This window comes from Apus apus, chromosome 3 (assembly GCF_020740795.1).
Source record: "Apus apus isolate bApuApu2 chromosome 3, bApuApu2.pri.cur, whole genome shotgun sequence".
Lineage (NCBI taxonomy): Eukaryota > Metazoa > Chordata > Aves > Apodiformes > Apodidae > Apus > Apus apus.
In genome coordinates this window covers 89,702,877-89,715,530 of record NC_067284.1, presented here as the reverse complement: position 1 = coordinate 89,715,530, position 12,654 = coordinate 89,702,877, and the positions used below count along the sequence as shown (strand labels likewise).

At 36.6% G+C, this 12,654-nt stretch overlaps 1 protein-coding gene across 22 annotated transcripts in view; it reads left to right on the top strand.

Moving 5' to 3' along the window:
- The window catches only part of AFDN (afadin, adherens junction formation factor), a 125,783-nt gene that overhangs the window by 75,137 nt on the left and 37,992 nt on the right, over positions 1-12,654 (top strand). For all 22 annotated transcript variants that reach the window (XM_051615272.1, XM_051615267.1, XM_051615265.1 and 19 more), the window contains 6 exons: positions 2,026-2,120; positions 4,731-4,996; positions 5,496-5,639; positions 8,244-8,442; positions 9,387-9,490; positions 10,825-10,911. In XM_051615272.1, coding sequence (XP_051471232.1) covers positions 2,026-2,120; positions 4,731-4,996; positions 5,496-5,639; positions 8,244-8,442; positions 9,387-9,490; positions 10,825-10,911 — 895 coding nt within the window. The remainder of the gene's footprint in view (positions 1-2,025; positions 2,121-4,730; positions 4,997-5,495; positions 5,640-8,243; positions 8,443-9,386; positions 9,491-10,824; positions 10,912-12,654) is intronic.

Genomic DNA, 12,654 nt, shown 5'->3' with positions numbered 1-12,654 from the left:
CCACTTCTGCTGCTCACACTATTTCTAATACCAGCCAGGATGCCATTGGCTTTCTTGGCCACCTGGGCACACTGCTGGCTCATATTCAGCCACTTATCAGTTAGAACCCCCAGGTCCTTTTCTGCCTGACACTTTCCAGCCACACCTCCCCAAGCCTGGAGCATTGCCTAGGGTTGTTGTGGCCTAAGTGCAGGACCTGGCACTTGGCCTTGTTGAAGCCCAGACCATTAACATTAGCCCAACGACCTAATCTATCCAAGTCTCTCTGTAGAGCCTCCCTATCCTGAGAGGACTTACTAGAGAGGCTAGACTTAGTTCTTAGACAGGTATTTTTTTGTTTTATGAATACAGATCACTGGACTGTGCAAGGAGTTTCATCTGTTCTTGTGATAGTTGAGGCTGCCAAAGAGAATTTTACGGAAGTGTTATTTAAATTTTGTTTGTGTTGATTGCTTTCCATTAATTTTATGAAGGTGTGAGGAAAGGTTACATTTTTGCTGTTAATATATAAATACATAGGCTTAAATACATATGGGTCTCTAAAGTAGGAAACCTTGCACTCTTCAAGGACTTCTGATTATATTAATAATCTACTCCTTTAATAATTTACATACACCACAATTTGCACAATGGGTTTTTTGCACAGTTTTTTCTTAAAAATGTAAAGATAGGTTTTGGCTTGGGGTAAAATCAGCCTGTGCTGGTGAGGTGAGACAATTACAGTGGTGATTCAAAGAAAAATTGAATGAAGTATCCAATGGGAAGTGAATTCATCAGAGGAAAGAATCCTTGAACAGAGATAACAAAGACACCCCCACCTCCCCACCCCCCAAACCAGGACTGAACAAGTATTTCTCAGCAAATTTCTGTCTCTTAAACTGGTGTTTAGAGCCGTCCCAGTGCACCTTGCGTGGCTTATACCTAGCCCTCCCCCACTTGTAGGATGTCTTTGTTCAAAAGAATATTTTCATATTCTGTGACAAGACTGGGAAACCTAGTCATGATTTACCTGTTTAGCTTTAAGGGAGGCTGTGGCACTTCTAAGAGCAGTATGTAGGATGTGAGTGTGGTATGTGAAAACTTATAATTGCTTTCTGAACTTTGGAAAGGTATCAGAGAAGCACCAAAATTTCTGAATTTTACCTGGGTGTGAATTTTCCCCTAAGTACACTGTAACATGGCAGGTCTCAACTGGTTGTATTACACTTTGCAGAACAGAACTGTGGAACATTATATATAGAAGGCAAATAAAAAAGCACAACAGAAGCATGAAAAGAAAGAAATCTGCTGTGAAAAAATATATTTGAGGGTAACAACTGTCATACATCAGAATTAGTTGAAATTGCCGTAGCTTTTATTTTCTAGCAATTGAGGGTATTTTATAAAAAACGTAACCAGTGAAACAAAGGGGAGTTGTAGAAAGCCATTTTCCTTTATATATGTGATGACATTTTCATTACCTTTTAGTTTCGGTTCTTAACAGAAAATGCGTAAATGTTTATTTATTCGAATAGAAAGAAAAATAAAACAGATTTTTCATTTCAATGTAGTTAAGAGAAGTACAAGAAACAAATTATCTACACAAGACATGAAGTTCCTTTCAGGATTCTTGTGTATTGGCACTGAATATGAGTGTGTTTTTAAATAGTATCCTTGGTTGATTTTACAACAGGGAAAAGTTTATTTCTGTTTGGAAAAAGTTTTTCCAATCTTTCAAACCAAATTTTGGCCTGACAGCATCAGTGTGTAGCATATGACCTTCACTTACAACTGTGGTTGCGATACTGCATTTAAGTGGCTATGTTTGTTCTCCAACAATCTAATTCTTTTTCCAACATTTCCAGGAAAGGTATGGGACAACTGGTGTCTCTGGCCTTTTAAAAAGTACTATTTTGTTCCCTATAGTCACATACATAACACTGGGATTTCAGGAATTTTGTAATCTGAGAGATCTCTTTCCTTTAGAAGCAGTCATAATGAACACACACAGGATTTGAAATTTTTATTTTTTCCCCTTACTTCCAGGTACCTGGTTCATTGTCTGCAATCAGAGCTTAATAACTACATGCCAGCATTCCTTGATGATCCAGAAGAAAATAATCCTCAGAGGCCTAAAATAGGTTAGACTACTCAATCTTATATTGTCTTCTAAACCGTAATTTTTCTTAACAGTGACATGACGTTTGCAAGTTGCCCTAACCCTTGAGAATTGTTTGCATCAATTTTGTATGGAAGATTAGAAAGGACACTCCAATGGTATATATCCTGTTTAAAAATTACAAAATAATTTATTGTAGAGAGGAACCTTTTAGGTGTTATCTAATCCAAGTGTCTTGAGCAAGGGAGATGCAACTGGATCAGAGTATTGCCCTGTTGAGTTTTGAATCTCCACTGAGGGATGAAGATACCATGTCTCTGAGTAACCTCTTCCAATGTTTGACCACCCTTATGGTGAAAATACTTATGTTATAGCCAGTTGGAATTTCCCATGTTGCAATTTTTTTTGTTGGTTTGTCTGTTCTGTGCTGCTGTTGTGCAGCTTTGAGAGGAATATTGTTCTGAACCCTCCCATTTGGTAGCTGAAGACAATAATAAGCTGTATCCTTAGTGTTTTCTTTCCCCAGGATGAACCAAGTCCACTTTTGTCCCTCTTTTATGTCCTGTTCTCCTGCTCTTTAATAATCTGGGTGGCTGTCTGCTGAATTTGCTCCATTAAGTTGGCACCTTCCTTTTATTGAGGAGTCTAAAACTAGATGCTGTGTTCCAGTAAAGCTGAATACATAGGTGGGATTGCTTCACTCCCTTCTGCTAGCTTCACTGCTGCTAAATTAACAGCTTAGTATGTGACTGACTACCCTTCAAGCAAGGGCACTCTGCTCAATCACATTCATCTTGATGTTTACCACAAATGCTACATCATTTTCAGCAGGGTTGCTTTCTCTCCAGATGGCACCCAGTCTATACTGTTGCACAGACCTGTTCCTGCCCAGATGCAGGATGTGGCAGTTGCCATAGAACTTCATTAAGTTCCTGTCAGGCCATTCTCCAGCCTACTGAAGCCCTTCTGAAAAACACTGCTGCACTTCAGTGTATTAGTATTTCCCCCCAGCTTGATATCATATGTGAATTTGCTGAGAGTACACTCGATTCAATGGCTCAGATCATTAATAAAGTCATTAAGCAGTTTCAGTCCCAGCTTCAACCCATGAGGGAAGCCACTAATAGCTGACTACCAACTGGACTTGTATCCACAAATCCACCAAGTCCAGGGGTCCAGTCTCTGCCTACGTTATCATTGGCTTATCCAGTCCTTATCAATTTCTTCTCAGCAGTTTCTCTCTTGAGGTGCTATGGGAGAATCTGACAAAGTACCTCCCAGGTACTTAGGTAAAGCTGATTCCTCTTGTAGATTCCTGCCAAGGATCCTTGCCATGATGCTTTACATATGATAGTGCTTTGCAGAAATATCAGCCTTCTTTGGGTGTTCTTTCTATGAGAGTAGCCTGGTCATGTGTGCTATCCTGCTTTGTCTGTAATCCCAGCTAAGAACACATTGATGGCCCTGAGATAGCACTCCCCTGGCCTTCTGCTTTTCACGGGAAAAGTGTGAGAGCCTCCTACATGATGTAGCCTGATGACCAAAGAAGAAAATGTAAAAAAATGTTAAATTTGGAAGGGGGGGTTAACTGAGTGTAGAAGGTTAGGAAGAGTTAAGAGAATAGTGACATTCTAAATAACTAAAGTAAAGATGATCTTCAGAGCTATTAAAGTACAGTCATTCTGATAAATAGGAAGAGTATTTATACAAAATTAATATATCCTTTTTGGTCTTTTGGGTATTAAGCTTGTTCTGATTGCTGTTTTCCTGTATTGAATGTTGAGGTAAGAGGTACTGTTTTCTCTTTAGTACCTTGTTCTGTAAGAGAACTTTATGGGACACAAACACTGAGAAAGTAGCAAACTGAAATTGGAATAAAGACAGATTATGTTCAGTATTTCATTTATTTTTTTACTGCTTTATAGATTCTTGTCTTCTACAGATATTTTCTTTCTGTCACAGTCCTGTGTTTCAATGCTAAATAAATTATTTTGGTGGTCTCTTCAAAACAGATTTCAGATAAAGGTATTGCCTTTAAAGAAGGCTTAGAGATAAATCTTCTGCTTGTATTAATGTATTCCACCAGAAAGCATCTGAGGATGTTTGCTCTTGGTGAAACTAACAGGAGGTCTGTGTTGCTACTTATATAATACTGTAGTGAACTAATGGGCAAAAGGAAATTTGAATAATATTTAAATAAAATAATGTGTAAACAGGAGGTGCAATCTGCAGTTTAAGTACATCATGCAATGCACATAATTTCTGCTGAAATTTTTTAACAGTTTGGTATTTAACTGCAAGGAGCTGCAGAAAAATTGCAGTATGCATTTGAAACAGTTGAATATGAAATTTTTAACTTGTTATTAGAAATAACAGAAAAGGAGTTTATTCAAGTGAGGACACAATTTAAGGTTTAGATCTAACCAATGATATACTTTTATATTAATATTTCTCCAAACCAATTTATTTTCATTTCAGGTATTATAAGATACATTTCAGCTGTCAGTTTAATGTTACTCCACCTTGTATTCACCAAGCTTGGTTAACTGTCTCTGTATTTATCATTTATGGGCTAAAGCAATTGTACAGTGCATTATGTGAATGTGATTTACTTTCATTTTTATCTCTCTAGATGATGTGCTACATACATTGACTGGAGCTATGTCCCTGTTGCGACGATGTAGAGTGAATGCTGCTCTGACTATACAGCTCTTCTCCCAGCTGTTTCATTTTATCAACATGTGGCTTTTTAATAGATTAGTTACAGCTCCAGATTCAGGGTTATGCTCACATTATTGGGGAGCTATTGTTCGTCAGCAGTTGGGCCATATTGAAGCCTGGGCAGAAAAGCAGGGTTTAGAATTGGCTGCTGATTGCCACCTGAGCAGAATAGTGCAGGTGAGTGTGTGTATTTCTGATGAGTGATTCTCCCATAATTGTATATTCAAAGAAAATACTTCTTTTTTCTGTATTCCTAGAGAATAGCATGTCGACAGGTGTAGTTTGTGTGAATCAATCTTGGAACATTAATGTAGCATGCAAAACCACAAAATGTGTTTTCAACATTAAAAATATTGAAGTTCTGAGTGAAATGAATCATTAGTTATTTTAGCCAACATGCTGTGCAGTTTGTGTGTATAAGACTGAGCTGTAACTATACTGAACGGAAACAAGAATGGTTGCTGAAAAGTTCATTTATGAAAGGTTTAGTATTCATCTTAGATAAAGGAGATGTATTTAGTCATTGTTTTGGGGATATTTGTGTTGCTTCTCTAACAAACTTGGCTTCTTGCTTCATCTTTTCCTATGTCTCAGTTAAAGAAAACTCAGAAACAAGGCTTAAGATTTCATTTTGGTTTGATTTTTGTCTCCTGTGACTTTTTTTTATCTCTGCTAGGCAACTACATTGCTTACCATGGACAAATATTCACATGCAGATGTTCCAAATATTAACAGTACTTGCTTTAAGCTGAATTCTCTGCAGCTACAAGCTTTGTTGCAGAATTATCACTGTGCTCCAGATGAACCGCTCATCCCAACTGTAAGTCTCTTCTGTCACTTACTGTGCCTTTTAAAGTAAAAACTTTACTTAAAGTCAAAACACTGCCTGAAAATAGATGTCTTACTGTTGATGGGTTTGGACTTGCTATGAGAAGAGTTATAGTGGGCAATTGCTCTACATACAATCAGAACTATTGGTGGTATCAGCCTGGTTCTGGCCACCAACTTTGACAGGTGTATTTCACTGCAACCCAAGCAGGATATTACAGAAAGTCTCATACTGAGTTGGAATTTAAGGTAACACAACATGTTGAGCATGCTCAGAGAGGTGTCACCACTGCACCTTACCATATCTGTGGATGAAATGTAGTTAGAGAGTAGAGGAGGGATGCACAGAGCACTCCCAAAACCTAGTTGTGTGTATAACCACAGGAATAAAGACTGAAACATTAACTATAGAAATGAAAGAAGCAGAAACACTAAGCTTTTTTACATCGGAGTTGTAAAAATCCATGAATCTTGAATCCCTTCGTACAGATTGTCCTTTGGACAGATTGATACATGGAACATGCAGGTAGAGGTATATCACAGAACCACAGATATAAATACATACATATTTTCAGTTTTCAGAACGAGTGTTTATCATAGGAACATGCACAAATACAGTGGTACTAAAGATGCTAAGAAGGGCTCATAGCTTGGTTATATTTTTGTGTATTGGCTGCCATCACAAGAAGTATTTTGATGGAGAGCATAGCTGGTATTTCCTGTTTATACATAGGTAGAATTCCACAGTTTATTATTCTTGCTCTTTAGGGACCTCCAAAGAAATACAGTGCTAGATTTGACAGGTCTTCTTGGTGTCAGAGGGAGGACTTGCAATATGACTAGTGTGTCCTGTTGTGATGAAGTATTTTTTGGATGTTTTTTGCCCTTGTTATTAAAAAGATTTGTACACTCAGACTCTGACTTATTGCTGCCAAATCTGAAAAATTTCAAGGCTTGGAATTTGTTCAAAGGAATATAAATGAATGTACTTCTACATGCTTCAGTTTTTAAAACTAACACCCTTAATGGTAAAAAACGCCCTACTCGAAGAGCACTTCCAAAGACAGGCTGACTTCCCCCCAGAAATCTGCTGAACATTCAGATGAGAACACTTTAATTGTTTTGTCTCAACTGTGTTCTGCATTGTGTTCCAGTAATAATATTTTTGTATTGAGCTTACAGATTCTGAGTTGCACATCAGTGTAACTGGGGTGAGATTAAGACCAAACTATTAAGCTGGTCTTGGGAACCAAGTAGAAGCTGTAGAAAAAGACCAGAAATCACATCTGAATCTTTGGTAAAGCAAAAACTTGTAGTAAAGGAGTATTTAATACTTGTAGCAGCTTCAGATAAATTAATTGTAGCAATTCTGTCTTGATGCCAGCAAAAATCACGTCTCTGGGCTGAGTTCTCTTCCAGAAGGACTGCTAGTTAAGTAGAGGCAAGAAGACTTTTAAGTATCTGTGCTGCCTGCTTGTTCGAACATAGTGATGCCTCAAATCTGGGGTAATTTCTTGGTTCTTAAGGCAAGCATGCAACTTGGAAGAGACTGAGTGCTCAAAAAATTACTCCTTGCATCTTTTAAAAAAGTTGCCTATAGCTTTTTTTTTTTTTGCCCCACTTAACAACTGAATACTTTCATGCTAGAACTGAGGTGTATAAAGTAACAGAAAAATGGAAGAACTGCTCTGAGGAGAGAGGGAAGAGCCTTTTCATTGTGCATTCTTCTGAGTAATTTGGGATAAACAGAAATGTAGAAACACAAATTGCTGCTTGGACTTTTACTTTTTGCAAGTTCATTAGGAATTAGATTTTTCTTAACTTCTGAATTAATTTTCCTCAGTTCATACAATCTAGTAACAGAAAACCTATTGAAATTTTAGAGATCTTCCTAAAATGAAGAGAGGAGACTACTGTGTGCCTCATGTAACTGCACTAGCTAAGTTGTGACAAGTACACTGGTTTCATAGAGCATTTTGGTCATATTGCATGGAACAGAGTCATCCTGCTTTTATGTCATGTGTTTCTACAGTGTTATTTAAAAAATAGGTATCTACCTTAGGGGATCCTTCACATTATACTGAGCTCCCAAGAAATGTAGAATTAAATCAGTTCTGTAAAACTTCCAAACTAGGGAACTGTACATACCCCATTGGTCCTTTGTATGTATGTGTCCCAATAGAGCTGAAAGTCCTATGCTACAGGAGTTGTCTGGTTGTTTTCTATATAGTTACTCTTACAGAAGTGTATATACAGTCAACAAAGTATGGAAGTTCCAAAACTATTAGTGATTCCACCTCTGCATTTTTTAAATATAGCTCTCATATCAAGTAAAAAAAATGCACCACAAGTTTTGAAAATACTGAAGGATAAATAAATGCTGATGTTATATTCTCTACACAATCTATGTGATTTAATCAAATAAAGCAATGCAGTGAATTGACTGTACATAGCGGAGCTGAAGAAGTTTTATATCTGATTATTTTCCAAATTCCTATTTCTTGTAGTCTTAGTATTTTCCTCATGTTAGGGTTTTTTTTTCCTTTAATAAAAATTATCCCTTTATAGTAACAATGTCTTTCTGCTCTCTGTCCAGGAATTGATAGAGAATGTAGTAACTGTTGCAGAAAATACAGCTGATGAACTTGCTCGCAGTGATGGCCGAGAAGTCCAACTGGAAGAAGACCCTGACTTGCAGCTGCCTTTTCTTTTACCAGAAGATGGCTATTCATGCGATGTTGTCAGAAATGTTCCAAGTGGTTTACAAGAATTTTTAGATCCACTCTGTCAGAGAGGTTAGTTCTTCCGTTGTTCTACAATGATCTTTTTTTGGTGTAGTGAACACAGAATGCAAAATATATTTTAGTTGAATGTAAACCAGTTACAGAGGATGTAGTCTTGAAACTAAAGAAGACTAGTAGAATAAATTATTTAATTAGCAAGTATAATTAATTTACCATACTAATGTCTGGATAGGTATTACAAGTAAGGCTTCTTTCATGTATACATTCAAAATTTTACTTTTTAGAAATCCCTTAAGTTATGCTGAGGGACTGGTTTGCAGTAAATCATTGTAAACTAAAATGCTGAAAGATGGTCTTGGTGACAAGGAGAATCTCATCTATTTGCATGGAGTGATTTGCAGTTTGGCTGTAACGTGGATTCCTGCTGTCCCTGATAAGAGACAATGTTGGATACTTCTCAGCTGTTGTGGCTGCTTTTTTTTTGTTTTTAATTCCAGGAATTGCTCAATTAACAACAACAACAACAAAAAAATCCCCACTTTCAATTGCATTGTTTCATTTTAAAAAGTAATCAATGCAGGTGAAGCTCCACCTCTGCCAAATCTATGCTAAGACGGGTTAGCTAGATAGATTGCAAAGTAGAAGATTCCTGTGGTGCTTTCTTGTTTAGAGTTTTGGTGGTTTGTATTCTAGAAGATTACTTAGTATTTCCTATCTCTCTTGAGTCAGGTGGGTACAAGCAATATTTTCAAGCATATGAGTTTTCTGTGAGCTTGTAGTTTTTTTAAGTACATGCTTCTCAGAAGCAGCCACTGTATCATTGTATAGATACCATAAAATTGCAATGAAGTGCAATTATGGCATCTAAGATGACAGATTCAACACAGTAATAATATAGAAAGATAAATATTGCTATTTGGTGTTTCCTCATTGCAGACTCTGTTTTTAATTAATTGGTTGAGAAAATAACAATGTTGTTATTACTTTCTCCTTAGGTTTTTGTAGACTAACACCTCATTCACGGTCACCAGGCACATGGACGATATACTTTGAAGGTGCAGACTATGAAAGTCACCTGTCACATGAGAATGCTGAGCTAGTAAGTAATAATTCAGTGAATAATTGACAAAACTGAATAGTCATTTCTTGGCAAGCCATTGTGTTTTACGTGATGAGTTTTAATCCATATTAGGAAGAACAGTCTGTTGTTACACATCTAGTTCATCAGTGATCTGATGAATTTAAGGAACTATTTGCAGATTTTTCTAAGTCAGTGTTTTTCTCAGCAGTGGCATGATATAATTCATACATACTCAAATTTTGTCTGTCTTGTTACTCCACCTGGGGGGTAAACAGCAAAGAAATCCCTTTAAACATAGGCAAAAATACATATGGACATGCATCTGTAAACAACCTGTAGTGTGAATGGAGCTGCAGGCTGCTTTTATTTATAAACTGGCCGTCACCAAGTAAATTAGTATTTAGTTCAGTATTAATTTGTAATCTGGTACTTTTTCCCCTCTAGGATTTCAGGAAAAATTCTTTAATTTTCAGTATACTTCTTTAATAAGTGTTTCACTTCAGTGAGAGTTGACTTTTTTGTTGTAGGTTTTTGTTTTGTGTTGGTTTTTGGGGGGTTGTTTGTTTTGTTTGTCTATATCATAGGATGGTTTGGGTCAAAGGAACCTTTAAGATCATCTGGTTCCAACCTCCCTGCCACGGGCAGGGACACCACCTACTATACCAGGTTGCTCAAAGCCCTTCCCCTCCCTCTACTCCCCCCTCCCAGTTCTCACTGTTCTGCTTCTGTTGGTAGTCTAGGGAATTGCCCAGGCTAGAGAGTCCTCAAATTTTTACTGAAGAATTTGTTATTCTTAGACCAAAAGAGAATTTCAGTATAGACTAATAGCAAAGTTATATTCCCAGTGAAATTTTTTGCAACTTCCAAGGCTTTAACTCTGCCTTTGAAATTAATTGGCCTCTTAGTAGCTTTGCAGAATTACTGTGTTCTAGATGCAGCACTGAAAACTGAGCTACATGTAGATCACCCTCACCTTTCTAATAAGGGCCTCCTGCGTCTGAACTTGAGTTTCATTAAAAGTTAATAGAGTTTTATAGACCTGTTAGATTTTAAATTGTGAATCAATTGTAATCTATTTATTGAATTAGTGAAGGAAGAACAATGGGTAGACTTCGGAGTTTCTCCAGTGTTCATAACACAGGTGTAGTACTTGCTAATGTGAATCCATATTAATCCAATGTTAGAAATTCTACCTTTTAAATGGGGTAGCAGACATGATATTTAGGATGCGAGATCTTCTGCTGCACTAACAACTTAATTTCGATTGTAGATTAACTATTTTGTGCAGTAATTTTCCTAGCCTGACAATGAATATGAACTCTTGTCATTTTTCTTCTTTCTCTGTTTGATAGACTCAGCCTTTGAGAAAAGAACCTGAAATTATCACTGTGACACTAAAAAAACAAAATGGAATGGGCCTGAGCATTGTTGCTGCCAAGGTATGGAAGTCAGTCTGTGTGTTATTGATAAAAGCTTTGTTTTATCAGCCTGCAGTGGAAAATGTTAATGGAAAAATCTATTTCCCTTAAGCTTGTTGTGCACATCATGTTGGTCATACTTTTATTCAGGCTGGGGAATGCTTCTGTAAAATACATAGATGTCAACAATACAAGACATACTATGGATGTAGTTACTATTACATTTAAATTTAAACCTCTAATACACGTTTATTTATTTTTCAGAGCCAAAAATTGACAGTTATTAAATGGAATTAATAAATAGGCTTATTTAGCACTTCTGCAGAAAAGTAGTGGAAATATCTAGGATAGAAAAGCAGTGTAACTAAATAATAATACACATACTATTTTTTAATTTGATGAATAAATAAAATTATTCAAATATATACATTAAAGTTGATGTACCTTCTGCTATGAAGACAACACCTTACCTTTTGCACAGTGTACAGATATGTATCACTTCGGTTTTGCTTCTTTAAGGTAGAGTGCTACAGTGTATTGAGTAGCTTGATGAAGGAGGATATACCTTTTGCCCTGACTTGCCAATATTGTGTGTGTTAGTACTAAATGGTAATGGATAGACTGCACATACAACTCTGGCCACCAGATGGAGGGCTCCACTAGTTGGTTGGTTAGTTTTGCTTTATTAATTGGGTCACATAGTAGACATTGAGTTTTAAGCTTGTTACAAACTATGCATTGGTGATATCCAGAAGTCCTTTGGCAGTAATACGGTGTACAGCAGATAGAGCAAGTCTTTCCTAAAGGCTCTTCACTGTAGTACATGAAACTTCAGAATGCTATAGTCCCCCCTTGGCACTTACTGCATGGGCTTGAAAACATGGTTGTTTTACTGTTTCTAAATTGTCTCACATAGGAAATTGCTTCTAGACAGCACTTTTTTTTTTCCTACAATTTTTCTCATTTCATAGTCTTTTCTTTAAAGGGTAATTTTGCATGGTATCAGCTACTAGGACTTATTTCTGCCATCTATAAAGCAATACCAGTTGTCAGGTGTATGTTTCTAACAAATCAGTCATTGAGAAAACTATTCAGGATCTGAAAAATGGAACTCAATATTCTGCTTCTGTTTTGGTGGAGTGGGTTAATTATTTGAGAAGCAAATGCTGAATCTTGAGATATACCAGATTAAATATGTATCAAGACTTCAGACTGCCATCTGCTTTTTGTGTTGAATGTTTCAGAATGTGCAGTGGAAAATATTTTTTTCTCTTTAAACTTTGAAATTTGATTTGTCATGTAGAGAGAAACAGCATTTAACAGGGAAGAGTTTCCACTGGAGCTGGCTGTCTTCTATTTTAACAACTGACACTTAATTTCCATTAGCAGTGTGTAACAGTGCTACTGGTCATTGTGTAAGCTTGATTTGAAAGTTTTTTACAAGTTATTTAACCAAATTCATTATTTATTTAAGATTATCTGTGATGGAAGCAGCAGGCTTCATCTCGGCACTGAAACACTTGCTGGTTCAGGCAGCAATTGCATTTCATCTTGCTGCTGCGTGCCTGCTGCAGTATTGTAATTCTGATTTTAAAACATTTCTGTCTTAAATCTCCATCTGAAATAAGCAAGAGGCAGATTTTTATTTTAGTTTCAGTGTATGTAGAATAGGAACTTCATCTTAATTTTAAGTCAGCATAATGTTCATTGGATAGATAAAATCATCTTGCTTTAAATGTTGAAACAAGTTGCTGTAGTAATTAA